The sequence below is a fragment of the Rousettus aegyptiacus genome, unplaced genomic scaffold (assembly GCF_014176215.1).
Source record: "Rousettus aegyptiacus isolate mRouAeg1 unplaced genomic scaffold, mRouAeg1.p scaffold_m13_p_17, whole genome shotgun sequence".
NCBI lineage: Eukaryota > Metazoa > Chordata > Mammalia > Chiroptera > Pteropodidae > Rousettus > Rousettus aegyptiacus.
Genome location: NW_023416292.1, coordinates 30,671,374 through 30,698,440, shown reverse-complemented (window position 1 = coordinate 30,698,440; position 27,067 = coordinate 30,671,374). Strand labels below are relative to the sequence as shown.

At 50.8% G+C, this 27,067-nt stretch overlaps 1 protein-coding gene and 1 long non-coding RNA gene across 3 annotated transcripts in view; one reads left to right on the top strand and one right to left on the bottom strand.

The window, feature by feature from the left end:
* The window catches only part of LOC118612907, a 136,222-nt gene that overhangs the window by 19,629 nt on the left and 89,526 nt on the right, over positions 1-27,067 (bottom strand). The window lies entirely within an intron of this gene.
* CD2 (CD2 molecule) lies at positions 8,583-21,364 on the top strand. The gene is made up of 5 exons (XM_016124390.2): positions 8,583-8,708; positions 8,859-9,161; positions 12,948-13,178; positions 17,037-17,159; positions 20,634-21,364. Exons 1-5 carry the CDS (start codon positions 8,648-8,650, stop codon positions 20,942-20,944), a joined length of 1,029 nt encoding a protein of 342 aa, XP_015979876.2. The 5' UTR covers positions 8,583-8,647; the 3' UTR covers positions 20,945-21,364.

Here is a 27,067-nt window from a genome sequence, read left to right as displayed (position 1 = left end):
ACTCTGGGGTTGCTCACCAACCCTCAGTGGACGCGTGGAGACTTACTCGGTTTCACATGTCATAGATAGAACAGCAGGGTCTTCTCAACGGAAAATGTTTTCCAGGCGGCAAGAGGCAGCAGAAAACCGCAAGCTGCCAACGTGGCTCAGAGTTTGTTAAGACACATTTGGCACGAGTTTGGCACCGGGTGCTGCCCCCGTCTCCCACAGGGAGGGAGGGGGCATTAGTTCTATGTGTACAGACAAAACCACCGTGGAAAGGAGGGAGGGTCCAGGGAGGAGGCCACCAGAGGACCAGAGAACCCCCTTTCTAGGCTCCTTCTGGGAGCCCGTTTGTCTTTTTAGTATTATTATTTTTTGTTTTTTAGAGTATTGATATATATACAAAGAACTGCCCATACTTAGTATATACAATTTGATCAGTTTGAAAACACATGCATGTCCATCACCATAATCAAGGCAATAGATGTCCCCAACCCTTTCTAAAGTTTCCTTGTGTCCCTTTGCTTGCTTTCTGTCACAGGAACACTCGGCATGATGGTACAGCTGTTATGGAAACAGTATGGAGGCTCCTCAAAAAATTAAAAATAGAACTACCACGTGATGCAGCAATTCTGCTTTGGGGAGCATCTCCAAAAGAAATAAAATCTCTGTCTCGAGGAGAGATCTGCACCCCATGTTCACTGCAGCATTATTTACAAGAGTCAAGACATGGAAACAACTGACCTAAGTGTCCATGAATGAATGGATGAAGAAGACGTGATGTGTGTGTGTGTGTGTGTGTGTGTGTGTGTGTGTGTGTGTGTACACAACGGAACACAGTTCAGCTTTCCTTCGTTCACTTCGTTCTCTCCTGAGTCCCTGAGACACACAGGCAGGAGACCTCATGGGAGCTGGCGGTAAAAGTGGCTCGGGGCTCCTGCTAATTAAACGTCCATGTCCACAGTAACTGGACTTGCCCCGAGGCACATCAGGGTGATGTTTTAAAAGGCTGCTGATTCTCTGACACTCTGCTCAACAAGAGGTGGGGTCCAGACCCCTCCTCTGCGATCTGGGCACTGAGACTCCTTCGGCCAGGTGAGCCGGTGGGCGCGGCACTGCAGGGCTCCCAGACCAGCTCCTAGGAGACAAGGCGGCTGTGCCTGTGCCTCTCAGGATGCAGGTTGTCTGGTGGCCTCCTCCCTGGACCCGCCCTCTCGGAAGGAGGCCCCACACTGCAGGAGCCCAGTGCCACAGAGAGGCCTCGTGGGGGGTCCAGCTGGCAGTCCCCCGGCCATCCCACTGCAGGCATCGGGCCTCGAGAGAAGGCCTCGTCTCGGACTGGCACCTTCCAGGCCCGGCTCTCCCGCAGCCAGCATGTCCCCAGACGCTGCGCCTTCTCGGGGTTGGGGGCTGGGGAGGGGGCTGCAGACAAGGCAGGGCAGGGCAGGGCCACGCCCACAGCGTCTGAGAGCATAATAACGTGGTGGTCGTTTTTTGCTGCTAAGTTGGGGCCTTCCAAGAGCTGGGCCTCCCAGGAGGCCTCCGGCCTAACCTCCCCACACCTCAGTCAAATGCGTAGTCAGACTACAGAAAAAACTCTACACTTTGCAGGAGAACAAAAAACAAAACACACCAGACTCCACAGCAGTCAGCACTGAGCTGTCGGTCCTCCCGCTGAACAGCGCCTCGGATGACGTCCTCCCTGACCCACCTGTCCCTCCTGCCCACGGCCCAACCTGTTCTCCTCTGCCACTGACTCCTCTGTCCCCAGACACAGCACACAGGGTCCCGCCTCGGGGCCTTGACTCATGCCGCGCCCCTGCCTGGAGTGCCCTCCCCGCCCCCCCGTAATTGCCTGACTCCCCCTCAGTCCCTTCGGGCCTTTCCCTAGGGCCATGTCCTCGCTGGGACCCCAGCACCCATCCTCCCCCACAGCACCACCCGCCCACCTTGCACTTCCCCTTCCCACCTTGTTTTTCTTCCGAATGTTCCCAATCTGTCATTTACTTAGGTCGCCTCTGATCCGTGTCCCCACGACGGTGTAAGCCCAGTGCGGGCGGGGACCCGTCCCAGGTCCCAGGAGAGCTGCTGGGAAACCAGTCGCTGAAGAAGCGAGTGAATACTGTGCAGGAGAAGTTTAGGTGCTGCTAGCGTCCTGGGAAGCAAACAGAACATGTGCCTGCGACGGTACATGTTTGCTAAATGAGTGAGCGGAAGGCAGGGAGCGGGGACGGCCCTTAAGAACCGGGACGAATCTCACCCTCCTCACCCCCCGGTGCAGCTCCGCTGCCGGCCTCTGTCCCCCGCTGGGCAGGAGGGCGCCTGCGGCCGAGCACCCCTCCTGCCAGGCGCTCCCCCAGGGGTGTCCTTCATCTCCTTCCTGATAAACTCGCATCCTCTCGGTCTTTTCAGGTCCGGCATCACCTGCCTCTCCTAGCTGGAGCCGTTCCCTACCTCCCGTGAATTCCACCTGAACCTGGTGCGGTGCTTCTCATGGGTGGGGCAGTCTCAGTGCCAGGCCCACCTTCCCCGTTGCTCTGAGACCCCTGGGGTCTTGCTCATCCTCCACCCTTGCCCTCGGGGTATAGGGTATGGGGAGGCAGCGGTAGATCGTGAGCAGTACCCTAGAAGCTGTAGAACTAACCGACACAGCCCTGCGCTCACAGAAAGAAACACCGATCTCGGAATCAGAGGGTCTGGGTCGATCTCCTGACTAAGTCTCCACAGAAATCCATTTACATTCTCCAAGCTTCAGCTACAAAAATGCTTATACTGCATGGATCGTGTGTGGAAGAAAGAATATCATAATTTGGGGGGATGGAGTGCAAACGGAGAATGCTACGTAAATACGATTTGTATACAAAGGTTCTAACCACCTGCAAGTGAACTTAGCAAGAGTGTAGGTCAGGTCGTGGCCAGAGGGTGGCAGCAGCAGGCAGGGGCTCGCCCCCAAGGTTCCTTGAAATAAAGCAGCCCTTAGAAGATGCCAGAAGGCGATAGATTTGCTGGGTTGACAACAGGGATCCTTGTGATCATTCTTTTTGCCCAGCTCACCGGACCCTGAAGGGACCGCCCTCTCTCTCGGTGTGGGCTCTGCACGGGGCTGAGCCAAATCCCAGACGCCTGCCCTCGACGGTTTCGACATTCTCCACAGCCACTCTCACCATCGCGGCACTGTCCCGAAATTTCCAGTGCACAGTTTAGGGTTTTCATGGGTGCCCGTATCTAGCCCTCACCACAACTTTTTTGAGCGAAACCGAGAGCGCCGAACTACTGCCCCTCCCCCGCCGCACCGCTTCAGACATGAAGGAAATGAGGTTCAAGGAGACACTTGCAGATCACACAGCTAACGAGTGGGACAAACTAGAATTCACACCTTGGGCCTGGGCCTTCTCGCCTCTGTTCTGTCCCAGCGCCGCTTCCGCCGCCCGCTCGGTGCTGCTGTGCATGCAGCCAGCGTTTAACGGGCCCTTGCTGTGTGTCGGAGAGCTGCGCGGACTACTGGCCACGGGAGCCCCTGTGGGCCCCTCCGCGGGCCAGGCCAGCTGGCTGCTCCGTCCTGCTCTCCGCCCCCGCCCTGCCGGGGACCCCAGTCTATTTTCCTCTACTCTGGGCAGCGGGCACCATCCCTTCCTGTCCCGGCTGGTCCCCAAGCCCAGCAGCTGAGAAGCGTTCTGCTTCCCTGCGTCCCGGCATCACACCTTAGATCACAAACGCACAGGTCCTGCGGGCATCCTAGCTAAGGAATCCTGAGGAAGCTGCCAAAAAAAAAAAAAAAAAAAAAAAAAAGCAGAGGAAAGTAATACACGCCTAAGAAATCGTATTCGGTGCCCTGGTTCTCGTCGAGCTCAAGTCCCCGACTTTCCTGCTGAAAAGTGTTCTGTTCAGAGGCCCTGAGAGCCTCCAGCTTCACTGGCTTTCCGATTATGTCCCCCCTGCCCCATTCTCTTGTGTACTCTTCTACTTATAAAATAAACGTTTGCTGTGAAACAGCATGTCGTGTTACGCGGGCAGCAGCCTCGCGCATCCACGTTGACCGAGTCTCTCGATCGCATCGCCTTCTCTGGTGTTTGACTTGATCGCGTGTTGTTTGGTAAGTTTAGTGTAGCCCAAGTGTACAGTGTTTCCAAAGTCTTCACGCCCCGGGCCTTCGCGGTCACTCCCCACTCACTCACAGACTCCCCCGGGGCAACTTCCAGCCCTGCAAGCTCCCTGCGTGGCAAACGCCCTGTGCGGATGCACCATTTTTATCTTTTATGCGGTATTTTTCTATGTCCGTTTTCTCTATGTTTGGATGTGTTTAGACGCACAAATACTCACTATCGTGTCACAGTTGCCTGCGGTATTCAGTAAGGTAGTGCACTGTACAGCCTCTCAGCCTAGGAGCGGGAGGCTGTGCCACGCGGCCTAGGTGTGCAGCACGCTGTAGCACCCGGGTCTGTGCAAGTGCACTCGACGACGTTCGCACAATGACACAATCGCCCAGCGACACGTTTCTTAGAACGTGTCCCCGTCGTTAGGTGACGCGTGACTATAGTGGCCAAAGGGAAGATAGCTGATGTTTATCGAGGGCCTCCTAGGGCTCAGCCACTGCCCTAGACGCTGGACACACGTCACCTCTTGTGACTCTCACAGTAAGCTTGAGCATGAAGCTTTTGTCCTCTTTGATGAGTGTGGAAACTGAGTCGCAAAGACCGCATACTGCCATCCACATGGCCAGTACGTGGCGTGGCGGGGCCAGCTGTTTGGCTCAAAGCTCTCTTCTCGACAATCATGTGACTACACAGCTCGTGGCAGACAGTCCCTACCCCTTCTTACTGCAGATGTACTCGCCCCCAGGGGACTTCCAGGCTGGGTGACTCTCATCTCAGGAACCCAGACTTCACATAGGAGCCACTTCCGTGGGTTAATTCTGTCTGCTGTGTGGGTGGGAAAACCGACAGGAAAAGAAAACCCAACCTTTGCCCTAGAGGAGATAACATCTGGAAGAGGAAGGGGCTCTCGGACGCGAGGGTCTCCCGCCGCGGAATGTGCAGCCGGTGGCTGATGGAGGCCTCCTCCGTGAGAACACTTCTCCCGTTGCCGGGCAGTGAAAATGGCTGCAGGTCCTGCTGACGTCGACACCGATGCGCCCGTCCAGACGCGACCAAGCGGAACGCCAAGGGGACCGGGCGGCAGGCAGCCGCGCGGCGCGGCCTTCCCCGGAGCCATGGCGCACTCGGCCTTTAGTGTGAGTGCTTCACGCTTGCCTCCTGTTTCACGTCTCTCACTGGGGCTCGCGGGAGGAGACGGTTGTCGTGCAGGAAGACGAGGCTGGACTTGGTGATTCCTGAGCTGAGCGGGGCGTTCCAGGTGTGGGAGGCAGGACGACCGGGAGGTCTCAGGAGGAAGCACACCGTGCCCGAGTTGGCAGCACAGGCCCCAGAGGCTGGAGAGGAATCGGGCCGCTGACTCGGATGAGCGGAACAGACACACCCCAGAAGCTCCCCGGGCTCGGGACTCTCAACTGAGAAGTGGAGAGGAGACCAAATTCCTTCCTGGCTTTTTTTTTCCTGCTCTAAAATCCAACACTTCAAGACATTCGATTGGGCGCGAATTGCCGCAGTGTTCACAGACCTGATTCTTGCTAGTACGTTACTTTGACACAGAGAGAGGAAGGTGGGAGTCAGCACTGAAGGCATTTCACTAGGCAGGGATTAGAACTGGTCCCCGGGCACGGCATCTGAGAATGTCCTCCGTCTCCTCCTCTGCTTCTTACCTTTAGTCTACTTCCCCAGGAATGTGAGTTTGGGTAAGAAAAAGAGTCCATGAGGCAACCCCTGGGCCTGCAGGAAGGCTGGTGAGGGACAAAATGCAATGAGTCATCGACCAGATTCTCCCGGAATCTCACGCGCACCCACCCTCGGCGCAGGGAGCTTCCCGCTAAGCAGGAGGCCCACTTAGAATTAAAGAGAAATCAATTGACAAGCAACATATGTTCAATTTAGAAATATTAGAATAGCAACCACAACCAAGGACGACAGAACAATAGCCATTGTCCTGACACACAGGGCCAACGCCCTGGTGGGCACCCTTCCGAAAGACATACACCCAACAAACACTTTTGGAGAAACAAAATAATGGGATTACATTGTTCGTTGTAATCCTTTTTCCCATGTTCAGTTTGGCATATCGTGATTTACTTAACCAGTTTCCTCCTCTTGGACGTTTAAGCTGTTTCGCATTTTGACTTGTAAGACTGGAAGTTTGTAAACGTAGAGCCGAGGCTTACACGTCCTTCATTACTTCTTCTGGGTGAATTCATTGTTTTTAAGTTGTTAGGTCAAATGATAAATATTTTTGATGCTTCCGAGTCACACTGACAAATTGTCCACCAGACACTCTAGACCTGTTTGCATTTCGACTGGCCAGCGGGTTGGCCGCTCACAAGCAGGGATGCTCGATGCTGATGGGTTCTTAGGGCCTACATTTACTTTTGAAAAAACAGGTGTGTCCTCAGTGCCCTATATCAAAAAATTACATGCGCTCATTACCAAAATTTCCAACTTCACGTAAGTTGATAAAGTAAAAAGTGAAAGTTTTCTTTCAGCCTCCTCAAAATGTAAGGCCTGAAGGGGAAATCCTGTTGAAAGTTCAGCATGAATCCTTCCAGACTTTTTTTCATGCATACACGAATTATAATATAATATAATATGGTATAATATAATAGATATACGATACAGTATATTCTTACAGTTATACAACATTTCATAATAATGGATATACCATAATTGCAGTCGTTTGCAATTTTTTATTCCAACAAACATTCAAATAGAATTTTCGCACATTTACACAGATATCTGTGTAGGATAGATTTCTCGAATTAAAATTATTATGTCAAAAAATATATTTTAAAGTTTGGTGGAAATTGTCAAATTTCGCCCCTCAGGACTTATGGATTTACAATCTCTCTAGTATTGCATGAAGGGCCTTATTTCTCCCTACATTCTTGTCAATAATGTAAATTATTATTTTTCATAATTCTGACAATCTAATGGTAAAAATGGTATTTTGTGGCTATTATATATATATATGTATGTATTTTTGGTGACTTTAGATGTCTTCTCATATATTTGTTTCTCTTATACAGTATTTCTTCTACAAACTGCTCATGTGTATCTTTCGCCCATTTTAAAAACTGAATTTTCTTTTTCTTATTGATTAATAGCAATAATTTACGTCTCAGATATTAATAATTTTTCATATATTATAACTATTTCCTGTCATGTCTTTCATTTTGCTCATTATCTCTCTGCCTATACATAAATGTTATATTTTTATATAGTCAACTGTGTCCATATTTTCTGTATTACTTTTGGATTACACAGTAAATGCAGATGGGCCTTCCATACTCAAAGATATGAAAATGTCTGTCTATGTTTTTTTAACACTAATATAGGTTTTTTTACTCTTAAAATTTTAATCCAATTGTAGTTTCTTCTTGCGGATGATGTGAGTTAGGAATTTTTCACACAATCCTGAGATAAATATTCTATTCGGGCTTCTTTTTTGCCCAGTGGTCGAGATCCATTGCGTGACTCATTAATTTCATTTCCTGGGCAACTTTTTGAGCGATAATATGTATATCTGTACCTAAAGTGGAAACAGACAAAAAGCACAATCTTTTAAGATTTTTATTCACTTTATCCTAAAGAATCACAAAATCGGAAATTTCCTTCGGAACTCTGCCTCGGGGCGACCCTTTTTTCTGGGACGGCATCTCTCTGCGCACCTTCTCCTGCGCGCATTCATTAACGCATCACTGTTTCTCTTCCTGCATCGCAAATTTACTTTTTCTTCCTGTTTCTCGTCCTCTCTTCCCTATGTCTCCTTATCGGTTCCTGAACCATCTAGAGCGGTAAACACCTTAAATGTTTTTTGAATTATTTGTTCTGGTTGTTTAACAGCGTTTCACAGTCTCTATGCATTTTTGTTTGTTTCAGAACAAGTTTTTATTTACTTAACCGAATTTCAATAGAGTTGTAAGAATGTGTGCTAACCATAGGATTTGGGTATTTCAACCATTTACAGCTGCGAGTCAATTTACATTTGTTTCTTTTTATCACAAAAACAATTTTAGAACCTTAAATACACCTTTTGAGAAAGAGAAGAAATTCACTTTTATAATGATTTCATATGCATTCATTTTCCAATGTTTATAATCATAGGTTCAATAGTCGTATTCCGCTGCTCACTTATGAATATTTACCTATATTTCTGTGTGGTCTTCTTAGAGGCATTACAGCAGAATGGATAGAAGACAGGCTCTATGGCTGAACTGGGCTCCTTTGTTAACTAACGGGTGCTCACCAGCAATTTACCCAGCCTCTCAGCTTTTGTCTCTTCAATGGGGATAATAAAACTCACCCAGCATTGTTGTGAGAATTAAAATGTGATCAGAAAACACACTCATACGTACACCTGCTTTGGCAAAGGAGTGCATCTGCAGGTTGGTGTGCTGAGTATGTGTGTGTGCGCGAGCGTGTGCGCCTGCACACTTTCTGTCACTTTAAAAAAAGCAAAAAGGGAGAGGCACGTGGGTAAGCCCTCGGGGGTGGATTCTACCGTCTTACTTTAGTTCCTTCTGCCAGAGCTCAGAATCACAATAAGGAAACTAACCTCAAAGATGAGCTTTACGTGGAAGGTCTTAGCCGGCTTCCTTCTGATTTTCATCTTTTCTACCAAAGGTAAGTTGATGTGTGTGGGTCTCCCCCAGGCCCATGAGAAGCTTTTTTTGGAGACCATGAAGTAAGTGAGCGTAGAGTCAAAAAGGTCACAGCCCAGCTTTTCCTGGCGGTGAATCTCAAGGCCTCAAGAACTGTCTTCCTTTTTCATAGGTGCAGCTCCAAAGCACATCCCTGTCCAGGGCGCCCTGGATCACGACTTTGACCTGAGCGTCCCTGGTTATCAAATGAACAAATCCATAAACCACATACAATGGAACAAAAATGGAACGAGGATTATACAGTACCAAAACAGCAAGGTACGTGACAAGAAAAAGGAGTCATACGAACTATTCCCGAATGGGACTCTGAAAATCAAACATCTGGACAGAAGTGACGAAGGTACCTACAAGGTCATTATGTATAACGAGGATGGGAAAAATGTGTTGGAGAAAACATTTGTTTTGAGGATTCTAGGTAAGTCTTTGTTCCCTAATTCCTGCTTCCAATATGGGTACTATTTAGCAAGTTGGGAAATAGCATTTATGGCATGTCTCCGGCCCTGACCTTGGCCTTGGGGGAGTCGGAAAGGAAATCTAATGCATCCCTCTTGCCTCGAGAGAGGCTCCCGTCCTGTGGGAAAGACGGAAGCCTGCCTGGACACACAGCTGACAGACCCTCAAGCTAATATACCTGAAGCTGTCTCTTCAGTGGGAAACTGTCTCTTTATGGGAAAGTGGGGTTGAGCGAAGAACCTGGATTAAGGCGGCATTAATCAGGAGGAGGGGAACAGGTGGGCAAAAGAAAAAGGTGGGCGTTCCAGGTGGATGATGAAGGTGCGAACTAGGTGTGGAGCAGGGCAGGCAAGGCTGACGCGAGAGCAGCAGGTCTCCCACCTGGAGGCATGATTTCAAGCCCGGGTGCCCCAAAGGAGCGGGAAAAAACTGAAAGTAATGAATTTAAGTATGAACAGCCCTTGTTTCTTCCGACCTGCTCCGTAACAGAGCGCTCTCAGGTAGAAGATGATTTTTGCTCATCTCTGTCGAGAATACACAAGGTGTGCCTTTGTACATCTGTGTGCGCTCGTGCCAGGAGGGGCAGGAGTGTATACTGAAGACAGAGGCAAGAAGACCAGCCAGGAAGCTGCTACTACAAACCCAGCGAAGTAGACCGGGGCTGGCTTGTGGTTCTTAACCCCGGTTGCACGTTAGAATCAACCGAGGTGCTATTAAAAGTGAGCAGTGCCTGGGTTCCGACCCAGACCCATTAAGTTGGGATTTTTTTAGGATGGGACCTGGGCTTCAGGAGGGTCTCAGGTTCCCCAAGTGGCTCTAATGAGCAGTCAAGGCTGATAAGCACTGGCCTTGACTAAAGTGTGCCTGTAAAATGAGGAAACGTGACTATACGGAGCATCATATGGGGAGCGAGGATAGGCAGGATGGCATGGGTTGGGGAGAGAGGGAAGAGAAAGTAGAATTGAAATGACACTAAAGTTGAAAGTTCAGGGGCTGCTTGGCACGGACGGAGTGATAGGAAGCGAGAAGAGGAAGCCGCACTTGGCCTGGGGAGGGAGATGGGAGGCCCAGCGTGAGCATGACCCAGCGATCCAGGGAGCAAATAAACATTTCTGTGTTTCGCACAGTAAATGTCACCGGCAGCAGGGCTGCTGCCTTCTACCTGGGCTCTCCCCCTCCAGCCCTGTTCTCAACATGCGGACCAGGCAGCTGCCTCTCTCCAACAATCCCAGACATTGCCAGCTCCCTGCAAATGACAACCCTTCACACCTTAGTCCTCAGCCTTGAATGGAGAGCACATTCCAGAAACGGGGTGGGCCTGTGAATGGAGCCAGAGCACCTTCTACATATGTGCTCTGGGAGCCTGGCTCTCGACTCCTGCCAGCATGTGCTCGAGTGCCCTGCCTGGACAGGAGCCTCACATTCACGTCTTCTTCAATACCGCAGCGATAATCGTGGCCGCCAGCCGGGCGGGTGTCAGGTGCTTTGCTCGCATGGTCTTATTCCAAGTCCCCTTCTTTTCTCTAAGGAAACCACAGAAGTGACCTGTCCAAAGTCTCACGATTTGAGGGGTGCAAAGTCGGGATCCAAACCCAGGGCTTTTGTAAGCAATGATAGTGACATTCCCCACCCCCCCCCCCAAAAAAAAGCTTTATTGAGATACAATTCACATACCATAAAATTTACCCATTTAAAGTGAACAATTCAATGGCTTCTGTTGTATTCACAGAGTTGTGCAAAAATCACCACGATCAATTTTAGAACATTCTGACTACCCCCCAAATAAGCCCCGCACTCCTTTGCCAAAAGACAAAGATCTCCCCAGGACACAATGGGCACCTTGCTCTGTGTGGGTGCGTGCGTGCATGTGTGCATGTGTGTGACACAGCATCTTGACTCAGTTCGTGGTCCGGTCACCATTGTTCGATTGCTTGCCGCATGGCCTTGGACATGTCCTCTACCTGCGCCGAGCCCGATTCTGATCATGATAATTGCACGAGGCAGGCCATGCGACGCGGCTTCCACGAGACGACTACACGACGGTGCCCGGGGACTCAGAGCTTGCTTGCTCAATGCCATGCCCCTTGCCATTGCTTCTCCGTGCTTCTTGGAGCTGCGGCCTTGGCGTCCACGCCACCTCGACGAGCGGGCTGCCGCCGCTGGCCGGAAAGGCAGCGGGAAGCCCCGTAAAAGCAGGTGTTAGTGGAGACGCGGTTAATCCTTGCAAGCTAGAATTGAGGAGGTCCCATCTATGAGACATGCCCCGGCTTGATCTGGCCACTCATCTTCCAGAAAGTTGTCTCGCAGAGAGGGCATGTACTAACACACGACTTCGAAAGACTGCTCGTCATGGTGTGGTTTATATTATTGAAATATTGGAAAGGATGGATTTAAAAGACCCCAGCATTAGAAACTTATCCATTAAAGGAAGAACACATCTTTAAAAAGATAGTGGAGATGTATGTTTATTGATTTTTTTAAGGGAAAGAATTTCTTAATAGATCAGTAAAGGAAAGAAGGCACACTACAAAGTCATATGACATAGTTTTAGTTCTTAAAGAATTATAGATGTGTATGTGTGGATGCGTAAAAAAAAACAGCTGCTAAAGACATACGTCGAATTATTAATAATTACTGATTCTGGGTAGTGAAATTACAAGTGATTTTTAATCTTCTCGAAACATTTTAAATCAATTTTTATAACCGGATATTGCTCTTATAAATAGAAAAAAGAATATTTCCATTTTGAAGTGACAAGTAAACGCCTCGAGTCACCCCCCAGACGGGGCACCGCCCTGTCGTGTTGTACGATAATGTTGCTCTGTCCTCCTCCGTCTTGGTCACATGGAAACCCGGGATGGGGAGAAAACGTAATGTCTGCATGCCTGTGCGCCGGGACAGAGATGAGATCGGGTGGGAGCGTTCAGGGGCACGATATCGCTGCCTGGGAGTCAGGGCGGGGGCGTCGTTGAAAAAGCAGCCCTCTGTCTGCGTAACGAAGGCAGAGAAACCGAGGGGGAGAAAGGTGGCGCCTCTGGGGCAAGGCAGGAGAGAGAGAACGGGAACAGGAGCAGAAGAACGGGAGGTGCTCCGGCAGCTAGACGCAGGGGCACCGGATGGGGACCTGTGACGCCAAGGCCAGGCCCTGTGCCTTTACGATGCGGCCCTCACATCTGATGGTGTCAGGAGAGGACGGGCAAGGAGTTCATGACTCCAAATGCGGCATCTACCACCAGCGAGGGCAGCACCTGACACTCGGCCCAGGGCTGTGTCGCAGGTTGTCCCTGTCGCCGCAGGGTGGGGTGTGTCTTTCTCAACCTGCTCTCAGAGATGAGGTCCCGTGAGGCACAGTGCGTGGCCTCGCAGGGTCGGGCAAGAACCTGCCCCCTTAACCTCTCAGAGCCTGGGGCATTTTCTCTGTAAATGGGAAGGACAATATCAGCCTCTCTGTTAGGATTCGGTGATGTCATGTATGTGAAAACATTTTAAGGTATAAAACAGCGCCTAAACCTTGGCTGTATTTTTACTGACATAAGGTATCTGTGAACTTTATCAGAAATAAGTTTGTTTTGAATGTGCTGTATAAACACAACAACATGAAAATGATTTTCAAAAACAGCCGGGGGTTCCTAAAATTGTCCCCTGGTCCCGAACTGACTCTGTCCCCCCCCCCAATAAATAGGTATATCTATTAATCATATCATGATCACAAAGTCCCATATGAATTCGATATTTCTCTTCTTTTCAGAGAAGGTCTCGAAACCCGTGATTTTCTGGAGTTGTATCAACAGAACCCTGACCTGTGAGGTAACGAAAGGAACCGACTTTAAATTAAGACTGTATCACAATGGACGCAATGTCAGAGAAGGACAAACGGTCGTCACATACAGGTGGGACGCCAAGCCGAACGGACCATTCACGTGCGTGGCAAACAACAGCGTCAGCGAGGAAACCAGCAAGGCAGTCGTCGAGTGTCCAGGTGCGTGGCGGGCCCCAGTCCGACCGACATCCCCAGCTCACCTCACAAACACAGCGCGCCAGGCCCACGGCAGGGGCCGGCTCCACGGCCGGGGGCCCTGGGCCGGGAGGCAGCCTCGACTCTAAATGAGAACGGAACATGCCTCTTGCCCTCGAAACCTTCCAGGGGAGCCTAGGGGCACGAGGAGGTGGTGTTTTGTCGTTACCTATCTCAGTCATCCTCTCGCAGAGCATGACACGACCTCAGGCAGTTAAAGAGACCTTCTGGGAGAAAGAATTGCCAAGTCGAAGATACAGAAGGAGCTATGGAGCCTATCTCGTGCAACCCTCCACTTCCCAGAAAGACACACCTACCTGCCCAAGGTCCCTCAGCTAGTCAGTGACTACAAAGGTGACTCCCCTGGTAATGATGGAGAGGGAGATGGCCCGCACTGCCTATCAGAGACCAGGGTAGAAGGGCCGTAGGGAAACCACAGGTAATCACCCGGGTTGAAGGGCTGGAGGCCAGGGAGGACCAGGAACCCAGAGAGGCCACACCCCTCCCTGCGTTGCTGCCAGCGCCCGGAAGTCCTGAAGCTCTAAGACTCTAAGCTATTTCCTGTCACCCCAGCATGACATCACTCCCAGAACTGAGTCCCGAGAGGCAGCCTACTGTAGTGCTCAGTTCCGGGGACCAGTGGGCTAGACTCTAGGCTGTGTCTGTCCAGATGTAGCGGGATGACCTCAGCCTCCTGGTCCGCAAAGAAAATGACCCCCTGATCCCCAAGAGTCTACTCATCTGACGCCCTTTGATTATCTTTCCAGTGCTGTCTGGTCCATCTGCCTGAGGGCAACTGAGCACAAAAATAGTTACTTGGCCAGATGTCCTGAGTTTCAACAGTAACTATGGTGGGTCAGTGACCCTAAGATGCAGTCCTGGGTTGAAGTGAAGTCAGAAGTAAGGAGTTTTTTTGTTTTCAGTTTTATTTTTAAATATATATATTATGTAATATTAATAATATATGTAACTTTTGAATTAGTTATCTGCTGCTGCATAACAAATTACCTTCCATTTAGTGGTTTAAAACAACGAGCAGTTTATTCTCGCGCAGATTCTGTGAGTCATGAATCTGGGGGAACTTAGTGGTTCTGGCTCAGAGTCTTTCACGGAGCTGTGATCGGGATGGTGGCAGGGACTGCCCTCGTGTCAATCACGCCCAGGCTCTACAGGGGACCCGCCTCCAGGCCCATTCATGCGGGCCTTTGGGCTGCTTCACAATATGGCAGCCAGCTCCTTCCCCCTCTACCCGCCCCCCCACTCAACCCCAGCAATCCAAGCAAGAGCAAGAACACATTCTCGAGACAAAAGCTAGGATCTTTCTGCAACTTTATGTCAGGGGTGACAGATATCCCATTACTTCTGCGGTATTCCAGTGATTCGAAGCCACCAACGAGTCCAGCCCACATTCAGTTAGAGGGGGTTACACAGAGGTGGGCACACCGGGAGGCAGGGAGCTTTGGGGTCACCTTAGCCTCAGCCAGCCGCACACTTAGACCAGTATCGCCACAGCCCCCACCCCGGGCCCTGGCGAATGGAGCACCCCGTCCCCGACGTCACGGCCTCTTTTCCCCTCTCAAGGGCCCTCGATTAGAGCTGCCAGAATTAGCACACCAAAAGACAGTAGTATAAATATGTTCCAAATGTGGCATGGGACACACACTAAAAATTATTCATTGTTTAACTCAGCTTCAACCGGGCACCCTGGGCTTTATCGGACGATCGACCTTGTGTTTATTTTAACTAGATCTCACCATTGTAACGGGGTGTGTGTGTGTGTGTGTGTGTGTGTGTGTGTGTGTGTTAGGGAGGGAGGAGGAGGGACTTGGGAGAGGCCGAGGTTCAAAGACTGGAACTTCTGTGTCCCAAACACCATGGCGGAGAACAGGGGCCAGTCTGGGAAGGCCACTAAGGAGATGAGAGGAACCCCCAGGGGAGGCCGGGGAGGAGGAGGCTGTTCTGGAAGAGGCTAAAATGGTCTGGACATTTCACCCTGAAAGGCTTAGGCAGGGAAGAGTGACGATAGGACTAATCATTTGGCTCAGAAGGGGCGGGTGTGTACTTCAAACAGAAACGCTGGAGCAGCGAGCAGGTTTAGATATGCAAGAAAGATTGTGCCACGTAAATTTGGGGACGTGTTAGAGGGTGTGCAGGAAAGACTCTGGTTGGCTGTAGAGACTGTGAGGACATAGTTTTGAATGATAAAGCCACAGCTGCCTCTGAGACAAGCTGGAATGTCCCCCAGGGAGAGCACCCCCAGGCGCCCAGAGGGCCGTGCTGGACAAACCCACGAGCAGACTCTGCAACTCATTCCTACGTTCTTCAGTGTGCCCAAGATAAGGATGTGGCCACCCGTGTGAGGACTCTGAGGGAAAGGACTCTGAGCTGGTGGCTGCACAGCTGAGCCCCATGCGCCCCAACTGGTGCCGGTCCTGCCCTGGTCCACCCAGCTCAGACTGAGGGACACCCCAGGAGGCCCAGCCCTGCCTTCCTGCTAGCGAAACCTGAGGAAGCCCGATACCCCTGTCGGCCCTGTTTCTCAGTAATGCAGGATTACACCTGCTCTTCTAGTAGAAGCCCCTTCATGCGCAGAGCAAGAGGTTGTGCAAAGGAGGGTCAGGGAGACGGAGAGAGAGCACGGATCCACAGACCGCTGCGGTCTGTCGGTTCGGTTTCTGGGCCCGCGGCCGGCTCGTGGGCCCGTCCTGGGCTCCCTGTCTGAGCATCCTCCCGGGAATGTTTGGCCGGAGGTTTTCTTTGTGATACTGGGCTGAGCTCCAGTTTGTTCTCCAGATGTTCCAGTCCCCTGACCCTTGGCCCCAGCTGCTGCCTCTCGAGCTGCCTTTGACTCACAAAGGGCAGATGGCCCAGCAGCTCTCCCAGGAAACGGCCCCCAGAAACACCGGCGCTCAGAGCTCCACTAAGAGCGACCTCGCCTCTGTGTGTTGTTTTACAGGTTATAAAGCGCTTTCATAGCTATTATCTGATTGACTTTTAACAGCCGCTCTGTGATGTCAGTTTCATTATTTCCATTTTACAAAGAAAGGAACAGGCTCAGCGAGGTGGAGCAACCTGCCCAAAGTCACACAGCTCTTGCCTAGAAGAGCTTAGAACTCAAAACGCTTCTCTCTTAACACCGAGTCATTGTCATCCTCATTGCATTACAGCAGCCGAAGGTCTGGGAGCTGAAGATCAAGTCCAACTCACCGCGTGTCTGAGTTTCTCTCACAGGCCAAAGAGGTCGGGGGGGCTGGGCTGGACAAGTGACCCTTAGTCTTTGGAAACTGTCTGGTCAACAGGATGAGGGAAGGAAAAAAAAAAAAAAAAAAACCATGGTAAAGGGCGGCCAGAGGTGAAATTGGGTAAACAGTGCAGGAACTTTGAGACAAGGGGCTGCTCGAAGGAACCACGCAGGGGCAGAGACCGTGTGGCCTCGGGCGACTCATCCTCCCTCTCTGGGCCTTGTCCGTGAAACTAGAGGGAACCTTAGATGGTCTATAAACTCCTTGTCAGTTATGAACTTCCGGGACGTCCCCCTTGGTGGGAGGCAGCGGACAGCGCCCTGGCACACAGAGAATTGGGCACGCCAGTCCAGGGGCACCGTTCCTCAGGGAGCCTTCTGAGGGGCTGGGCCTGGGCCCTGTGCTCTTTCGGGGATCGACACACTCCCCTGCCCTCCATGAGCTTGGCCTTCGTGGAGCTGGGAAGTCCCATCAGGCTCTATCGTCTGCTTAACGCGGCAGGCAGGGGTCCTCGGCCAGCGCGATGCTGGCCCCTCCGCCCGGACCCCTGCCCTCTGTCCAACCCCTGTTCCTCTTGCAGGGGAAGGTCTGGATAACATCCTCATCCTTAGCATCTGTGGAGGAGGCCTCACGTTCCTCATCTTTGTGGCACTGCTCATTGTCTACATCAGCAAGAGGAACAAGCAGCACCGAGGGAGAAGTGGTAAGCTCCCTCCTCCACGCCGCCGCGGGGCCGGGCCAAGTCCCCGTGGAAACAACTCGCGGGGATGACGTTTTGAGTCTGGCAAGAAGATAATGGAGACAGGTAGTTTCAGAATGTCAGGGTTGTAACCGGCGGTTACAGTTTGTTCCATTTTGTGGTTAGCTTGATTTCTGAAAAACAAATTCTCAGCGGTGACAACGAGGGAGGTTTAAGAAGCAGAATCCAGGTTGGCCCCACTGGAATCCACCGCCTGAGGCTGACTCGGGGTAAGGCCGTGTGGACGTATTTTGGATAAGCCACACATTTCTAAGTGGGTAGAAAGATTCACTTCGAAACGCCATTTCCTTGAACAAACATCTTGCCCTCTCCCGAGCGGCTGCCCACGGCATGGTCAGGACCAAGCTTCTAGCACCATGGGTAAGATTCCGGGGCATCGGGCACTCACGGGCTTGTTCCAAAGCTGGGCGTTGATGCTCTTTCCCAGTTCACTGCTCAGAGGGGTTGTGTTGGGACTGGGAGCGTTTCTTCCTCAAATCAGGCCTGTCCGACGACCCACCAAGAATAAAAGGGTCATGCTCCTAAGTGGGGAGTTGGCTCAAGGAGCATCCAGGCCACCCCAGGCAGTGTGTACAGACACAGCAGTCCCCCCTTATCTGCACGGGAGACATGCCAGGACCCCCGGCAGATGTCTGAGACCAGAGATAGTACCAAACCTTATATACGCTACACTTTCGCTATATATACACGCCTTCGATAAAGTTTAGTCTATAAATCGAGCACAGTAAGAGATTCATAACAGTAACTAATAATAAAACTGAGCAATTATAGCACTATACTCAAATAGGAGTTGTGTGGATGGCTTCAGGGTCATTATTAAGTGGAATAAGGGTGACTTGACACAGCAGCCTGGGACCCGACGATCTGATAACCTGGACGGCTCCTAAGCGACCAGCAGGCAGGGAGCACCTGCAGCGCGGACGCACCGGACACAGGGGTGAGCGGGATGGAGCGGGGGGATGCGAGAGCTCATCCCGCTACCCGGAATGACATGCCATGGAACACTTACGCATCTGGAATCTCCCACTTACTACTTTCGGACTTTGGTTGACCGCGGGTAACGGAAACTGTGGAAAGCGAAATCGTGGATGGGGGCGGGGGGCCACCACGATGGCACCCCGGGCGTCTCCGTGGGTGCCCGGAAGGGACGGCTAGGCCCCCATGCCGCAGGCGTGTCCAGCGGGGGGTGTCCAGCCATCGGCAGGCCCCTCGGGTGCCGCGCGAGCTCACACTCCCAGCGGGACGGGGCCCCTCACCCTGGGTCTCTCCCGAGAGGGTGCAATGCACCCCCGTGGAAGGGCCTGGTCCGAACCTCCCTAGGAAGTGGTGGCCTTCGGATTTGGCTTCCTTACTTCAGACTTCTCCCCTCAGTCCTCCTCCAGGCCACCGGCCCTTGGTCCTTGGTCCTGCCACAGAGCTGCGCCCGGCACGTCCCCATGCCTCCACCGCCAGCCTCCACCGCCAGCCTCCACCGCCAGCCTCCACACCCCCTCAGGCCCCGCAGAGCCCGCTCAGGCGGCTCTCCGCTCCCCCTCCCTGCTGCGAAGGCCCTTTCTCCATCACCTGGGGGTCAAAGGTCACGTGTTTTCCCAAGTGGACCCCACAGGCGACCCGATGACGAGGCCATCTCTGCTTTCACCAGGCTGAAAGGGCCAGCGTGGTGGTCACCTCATGGTGATGAAGCAGTTGCCTGTGCAGGCACCTGCTCTGTGATCCGCTTTATACTCATTTTCTTCCCCGACGTACCGAGGGATCTTATCAAATACAGACGAGGAGACTTAAGCTCAGTGAGGTTAAACGATTTGCCCCACATCCTGTGGCCAGCAGGCTGAGTCAGGTCAAGGGCAAGGCAAGCGAGGAGCTCAGGGGACACAATTTAAAGAGACCCTCACCCTCAGGGTCGACCCTGCTCTACACAACCCCGAGAGCGAGGGCCCAGGTGACTTGCGTATCCTGACCTTGGGGGATGAAAGGGGGTGCAGGACACTGAGCCTGGGAGAATTCCTGGGGGCAGGTTTGGGGCAAGGCCGCCCCGCTCTGAGGCGGGCTGCAGAAAGCCTCGGGCGCCCCCGCCCCCCAGCCTCAGCCGCAAGCCACGCCCCACTCCTCCTCCGGGAACTCACGGGGCTCTGGGTCTCCACCCCTCTGGGGGCCCCGGGCTCCTGCCGGAGACCGACCCAGAGAGGACAGTGTTTGTGTCGGAGCCGTCACTGCCCCTTCGCGATGGCGTCTAACGCCTGGCAGAGGGGGAGTCAGTGCTCGAATGGCCACGCCAAGCCTGACACGCCGGGGAGGAGGATAGACCCCCCGCTGTCCCGTGCTGGGAGTGGGGTCAGTCAAGGGTCAGAGTCGCTGGCCCGGCCTCCGGGGCATGGCCGTGGGCGCCCAGGTTGTCACTGAGGATGTGTTTTTCCTCTTCCGCACCCTTGTCTTTACGTGCTTGGAGCACAGCGGCCTCTCACATGTCCAAACCATGTCACCCGCTTGGAGTCCACACTGGACGCCACCCGAGACCTGGATTCCCAGCAGCGGGAGGAAGGTGTCTGGATGGGCGTGATCACTCCAAGTCATAGAGTGACGCTCGGAGAGGGCCTGTGCTTGCCGAGCCCCGCCCCCCTGTGACAGCGGGAGAGGCCCTTCGCCCACCCCAGGCAGACGTCCCCTTGCCTGCCTCGGGACAGCTGCGAGGGTGGCCTTGGCCGCGGGGACGGGGCACCTGCTCACAGCCCGGAGGAGGCCGGCAGGGCCCACGGGGTCCTCCAGCTCTGTAGCAGCTGAGCCTCCTCTCAGACCTTCAGAGTAAGTTTAAAACAGTAAAGGAAAATCTACATTACTGAATTGTGCGCCTGTCTTCATGGATGACAGTCCCACAAAGCAGAAGGTTTCAGAGGAGGAATTCTTTTTCCTCTAAGCCCAAGAGGATGGAGCGTGGCTAAGCATTTCTGAGGAACTATTTTCTGAGGACTGCAACGGCCCTCACGTACCCTCCAACCTTTGCCGGGATGCGGGCTGCAGAACTGGGTGACAGGCTGATCAGGGAAGGCCGTTTCTAATGTCCCCTCTGCTCTAACTGTGAGGCACCCTCGGGGGCCGTCTCCGGGGCGACAGACGTCGGCTGTGGGGTTTGAGCGTCCTCCGTGCTTCTGGGGGACCCAGGTACAAAGCCCACCACCTACCTCCTTGCCTCTGGCTCCCCGAGTTCTCAGAAGCCCTGGGCTCTCCCTCTCCCTTGCTGGTGGGCGTTTCTGTCCCCCCTACCAGACTAGAAATGCTTAGAGGGTAGCGGCGGCTCCTGCGTCCTCATCACATCCCCAGAGCAGCCAGCATGACACCTTGTGCACAGGACGTACACTCAATACATTGTCGCGTTGACCATATCTTGCCAAGTTGAACCTGTCAGAGGTTTTGTTGTTGCAGATGAGGAACTGGAGGTCAGAGCACACAGAAAAACCTCCGAAGAAGGGGGCCGGAAGTTCCACCAAGTCCCAGGCTCAGCTCCTCAAAATCCAGCTGCGTCCCAACCTCCTCCACCTCCTGGTCATCGTCCCCAGGTGTCTGGTCATCGTCCCCCACCTTCTGGCCACCGTGTCCAACAGCAGCACAAGAACCAGAAGCAGAGGAGGCCTCTTCCGTCCCCGGGCACACAAGTCCACCAGCAGAAAGGCCCTCCCCTCCCCAGGCCTCGAGTTCAACCAAAATTTCCCCGTGGGGTCACAGAAAACTCCTAACTGTCTCCTGGCACAGTCGTCCCCTGTCCCAGAAAGTCACCGTGGGATTCCTGCACTCCGGTGTGCGTGCCCGCGCTTGCGTCGAGTGCGTCCTACAGGTAGAGCGTGTGGAACATTATCGTGTCCCGAGCGCGTGGGCCACGGCCACACCTGCACACCTATCTCAGCCGCGTGGTCTCACACCTGGAGTCCCTGGCCTCCTCCTCGAGCCCCGCCACCCCGGGAAGGGGGAGACAGTACACGTGCAATTGTTAGGGTGACGGGAGACCTAGGTGTCTTCGTCCCCCGTGCGACATCCGGCCGTTGCTGTGCCCGTGCTCGCCGCAAGCCGCCTGCCTGCTCAAGACATTCTTGGGTGTCTTGCGTGCCTGGTGGACGCTGCCCCCCACCGTGGGAGGAGATCTTAAATAAAAGCTTGACCTGACCCCAGTGTCTACTCATTGTAGAAAGCAGCCCAGTATCACGCGGCCACAAGGGAGTCTAGTTGGTGTGGCAGCAGGGTCAGATCTGGTCCCTGTGATTCACCTGGGCCACCTGTATTCCCACCAGGACCACCAAAACGCACCGCACGGGTCTCAGCTGCATGGCTGGCCCGCCAACCTACTTGTAGAATTGTCTAGCGAATTGAAACCTCTGTGCACGAACTTTGGCGGGAGGCACCCGAAAGCGTAACTGTCCGGGTCTCCCTTCCTTGACTGTTCAGACAGGGTCACAAGGATCTGTAGAGCCATCCCGGAAAAGAGAGGGACCGTGAACACCGGAGGTGCCGTGGGCTTGTCCGACGACATAGAAAAGGGCTGGCTGAGAGACAACTGGGCAGAATCAAATCCCGAGTGTGTTCAATGATTGCTGTTGAAAAGTCAGACCCCGTCCCCAGCTAGATTCATGCCAGCTGTACTTTGGGGGAAGTGGGAGGAAAAAAACCAGTTTTCAGTTAAGGTTCTAAAGCAATAGGCGGTGAGAAGGTGCCTGCTTTGAAATACTGGTGCCACATTTGTGGTCCCTTCTGCCACCTTCTCCCGGCTTCTTAGACCTGCTAAACTTTATCGGGCTCTGGCAGGAAGTTCTGAGGTCTCGACCACAATGTCTGTGTATATTCAAAACTTCCTGTGAGAGCTCGCCGAGGGTTGAACTGCTTATGCCTCCCAATCTATTGCTTTAGCATCAGTATTAAAGATAACAATGAATGAAACCCCACAGCCTCCTGGAATTCGAACACGAGATCCACCCAAGTAACGCTCGTCACAGGATCTACCCGGCAGGAGAGGCGGATACGGGTCTGAGCACTGGTCCTTCCTCATTCCTCATTTCAGTCCTGAGCCATTCATCCCATTGGCCATCCAACCAGAATGGCCCCCATCCTCTTCCCTTCATGAAGCTGTCCCTGCCGTTCCCAGCCCCGTGCTCTGCCTTTCTTTTGAAATCCTGTGGTATTGCCTATGGTACCGAACATACATTGCCTGGAACTGACCAATCCTTCATCACTCATTCATTCAACGTATTGAACTTCTACTACATCCCAGGCTCTGTGTTACAGAGGTGCGCAATCGCATCTTTGCTTTCAAGGAGCTCACGATCTAGCTGGGGAACGGGAGGACTAATTACAGGACAAATATAACATAGCGTGGTAAGTGTTGGCCAGAGGCAAATACAGAAGGCCAGAAGGAGGACATGGAATCCAGGCTGGGTAGTAGGATCGGGGTGACACCTGAAGGATGTGGCATGGAGACTGCCACGGTGTAAATGACTCACTCACTCCATTCAATCTGCGAAAGACAAGGTGTCTCCAGGAGGAGGAGTGGCGAAGAGGCTAACGCAGGAAGACCGCTTAGAGGTCTGCGTAAGCAGCAGTTAGATCCCAGATTCTGTCTCGATGCCATGCGGGTCAGTCACTGCCCGGCACAGGCCTGCAGATGACTGCCCAGAGGCTGGTAAAACAGAGGGTGTCTCGATTGGGGAATGCCACACACGGCTGATACAAGGCGACTACATCAAAAACAGAGAAAGTAAATAAAATTTTTCCACTGAATGTCAGGACTGAGCTTCTACCCCACCCAGCGTATGGAAATCAGGCAGAATACTTGTGATTTTTTTAAGGCATTAGAAAGGACTTATCAGCTTGAAAAAAAAAAAAAAGATTGTATCAGCTCAAGGGGAAAAAAATCTACTCACACTGACATTCAGGGTTTCCCAAAGAAACCGCCAAGCTAGATGACCTTAGAGCGAAAGCTATAAGCCCCTCCTACCTGTGTGAGGGTTTCAGTCTTTTTCTTTTTCTTGTTTTATGGTAACTAGTTAATGAAATCCAGTAAGTTTCCGGTGTTCGATTCAACAGTAAGGCATGTATATATTGCATATGTGTTCACCTCCCACGGTTAGATTTCTTTCTGTTACCACACATTGGACCCCTTTTATCCCGCCTACCTCCCCCTTTCCCCCCAAACCTCTGGTAACCAATAGTCCATTGTCCATGTCCATGAGTCTCTGTTTGTTTGTCCTTTTCGTTTGTTGCTTTTAGGTTTATATCCCACATATAAGTGATATCATGTGGTTTTCAACTTTTCCTGTCTGGCTTATTTCACTTAGCATGATTATCTCAAGGTCCATGCGTGTTATCACAAATGGCAGTATTTCATCTCTTCTTATGGCTGAGTAATATTCCATTGTATATATGTACCACAGCTTCTTTATCTAATCATCTATCATAGGATACTTCAGTTGCTTACATGTCCTGGTCACTGTGAATAATGCTGCTATGAACATCAGTGTGCAAATATCTTCTTGGATATATTTTTTCAAGTCTCTGGAGTAAATACCCAGTAGAGGGATTGCTGAATCATATGATAGATCAATTCTCAGTGTTTGATGAACCTCCAAACTGTTTTCCATAGTGCCTGTACCAATCTGCAGTCCCACCAGCAGTGTATGAGGGCTCCTTTTTTTTCCTGCATCCTCTCCAATACTTGTTATTACCTATTCTGTTGATAACAGCTATTCTAACAGGTTGAGATGGTATCTCATTGTGGTTTTGACTTGCATTTCCCTAATAGCTAACGATGTGGAGTACCTTCTCATATGTTTGTTGGCTATTTGTATGTCTTCTTGGGAGAAGTGTCTGTTCAGGTCCTCTGCCCATTTTTTAAGTGGATCATTTATTTATTTTTTTGTCATTGAGCTGTGTGAGCTCTTTGTATATCTTGGATAATAGGCCCTTGTTGGAGGCATTGCTTGCAAATATCTTCTCACATTCAGATGGTTGTCTCTTTACCTTGTTGAAGGTTTCTTTTGTTATGCAAAAGATTTTTAGTTTGATGTAGTCCCATTCATTGATTCTTGCTTTTACTTCCCTTGCCTTTGAGGTCAAATTCATAAAATCCTCTTTAAGTCCCAGGTCCATGAGTTCAGTTCCTATGTTTTTTCTATGCAGTTTATTGTTTCTATGCAGTTTATTGTCTTATATTCATGTCCTTTATCCATTTTGAGTTAATTTTGGTGTGTAGTAACAGACAAAAGTCTAGTTTCATTCTTTTGCAGGTGGCTTTCCAGTTTTCCCAGCATCATTTATTGAGGAAGCTTTCCTTTCTCCACCGTATGTTTTTGGCTTTTTTGTAAAAAATTATTTGCCCATCTAAACATGGGTTTACTTCTGGATTCTTGATTCTGTTCCACTGATCTGTGTGTCTGTTTTGCTGCCAATAGCATGCTGTTTTGATTATTGTCACTTTGTAGTATAATTTCAAGTCGGGCAGAGAGATGCCTCCAACCTCTTTCTTTTTTTCTCAGGATGCCTTTGGCAATTCAGGGTCTTTTGTGCTTCCGCACAGATCTGATGAATTTTGTTCGATTTCTTTAAAAAATGTCGATGGGATTTTGATGGGGATTGCATCAAATCTGTGTAATGCTTTAGGTAATAAGAAAATTTTAACTATGTTGATTCTTCCAATCCAAGAACATGGAATATCTTTCCATTTCTTTGTATCTTTTTTGATTTCTTTTAATAGAGTAGGGTCTTATTGTTTTCATCATATAGGTCTTTCACATGCTTCATTAGGTTTATTCTTAGGTATTTTATTCTTTCGTTGCAATTACAAAAGGAATTATTTTTTTCTGCTTCTTTTTCTGACACTTCATTATTAGAATATAGGAATGTGACAGATTTTTGAACATTGATAGTGTCCAGAAACTTTACTATATTTGCTTACTGCTTCTAGTAGTGTTCTTGTGGAGTCTTTAGGGCTTTCTATACAGAGAATCGTGTCCTCCGCAAATAGTGACAGTTTGACTTTTCCATTTCCTATTCGGATGCCTTTTGTATCGGGGTTTCAGTCTTTGCTGCTCCTCTTTTCAACATGAGCAGTCGAGGGTCTCCACGGAAGTGAGGAAAGCCTCTCATACGAAAGAAAGGGACTCAAACAAACAGACATAAGCATCAGCAGCAAACATGAAAGCACGCTCCCCTTAATGGGCTCAACGGGGTGAGAAAATATTGCATCCACGAACGAAGAGCAGAATGCTATGAAAAGGAACATTGGAGAACAAAGAGTGTTCTTGAAAAATACAACTATAATAGCAGAAATGGAAAACTCAACTAAAGGGCTTGAAGGATAATGCTGAGGAAATTTCTCAGACAGGACAAGAAGGAGGAGGAGAAGGGTAATAAGAAGAGTTTAAAATTAGAGAACAGGTCCACTAAGTCCAAAATCTAAGTAATGGGAATTCCAGAAAGAGAACAGTGGAAGCAGAAGGCAGTTTACCATGCATGAAATAATTCCGGAATGTTTCCAAAATGGAAGAACACAGTTTTCATATTTAAAATGTTCATTAAGGACACACACACACACACACACACACACTATATATATATATATATATATATATATATATATATATAATTTTAGATCATTGGGACAAAAAGGGGGAAGCTGGTAGGAAAAGGATGAGGGAGGGGGCAGAGAGAACATCAAAGACCAAGAATGAGAACGAATTGGAATGACGCTGGACTTCTCAACAACGGCAGCAGAAGCTAGAGACAACAGAGCACTGCCTTCAAATTCTGAGGAATTTCCAGCCTCCTATTCCAAGGCAAACTACCAACTAGGTGTGAGGGTGGCATAAGGGCATTATCGGACATGTGTACTGCTCTAAAGAGATGTACCTCTAAGTTACTCCGCTCTACGGGAAGCTACTACAGGAATGTGCTTGGCCAAAATGAAGGTCGAGGCCAAGAGGTAAGGTCTAGAACACCGCACGGCAAGCTTAGAGGGGTCAACCAGTCCTGACTGGAACGGGAAAAGGGACTAGGAGAGAACTATTCAAGAAGATAAAATTGATAAAAGATCTGATGTGTTTAAGCATATTAAGAAAAGATTTACATATCTGAGGGAGAGTTTGGTAATAAATTAGGGATAAGTACAGAGAACATTATTCAACAAACAATTAACTGTAGCAAAAATAATAATCTGTTCAAGAAAGCAAATTGTTGTATACCATGTCACTTAGCAGTGTATATAATTTACATGACCATTATTTCTATAAACACTGAGTACCGAGCATCCAAAGTTTTAAGATTACTTATTGGGAGGATTTCAGGTGGGAAGTCTATGCGTAATGCCTGAAATGGAAAAAATTAAGAAGTGACTATATAATCATGTTATCTAGAGGCAAGGATATAAATACCAAAAGAATCAGTTTAAAACTTAGAGGGTGGGATAAAATAGTCAACGTGGAGAATCACCTGCCGTGCAGCCGATCATAACACATCACGTCTAATAATATAAAGAAGGAGCCTCATGGAAGCTGGCAGGAGGGGCAAATCACAAATGGGGCTGGACCCGCACCCACGGGTGGTGGAGGAACGCTGGGAGGGAGAGCGAGGCTGCAGAGGCTCTCCTGAGGGAGGAGGAGTCCTCCCCAGCCTAAGGTCCCAGCCCAGGGAAGAAGATCTTCCAATAACTCTGAGAGTAAACACCGGAGGGGATTCTGGCCATCTGGGTGAGACGAAGGAGGCCAAAACCGTAGACGACCCACACACAGGACCTCTGACCTGCAGACACTCACCCGGGACACCAGCGGTGGGTCAGAGGCTCGCACAAGATTCACACAGGGGAAGACCTGGCTCCAGAA

Bases quoted from the DNA above. Each gene is read 5' to 3' on its own strand.
- CD2 (XM_016124390.2), top strand. From the start codon at position 8,648: ATGAGCTTTACGTGGAAGGTCTTAGCCGGCTTCCTTCTGATTTTCATC. The intron at 13,179-17,036 runs GTGCGTGGCGGG...TTCCTCTTGCAG, and splicing joins GGCAGTCGTCGAGTGTCCAG to GGGAAGGTCTGGATAACATC. The intron at 17,160-20,633 runs GTAAGCTCCCTC...TTGTTGTTGCAG, and splicing joins GCAGCACCGAGGGAGAAGTG to ATGAGGAACTGGAGGTCAGA.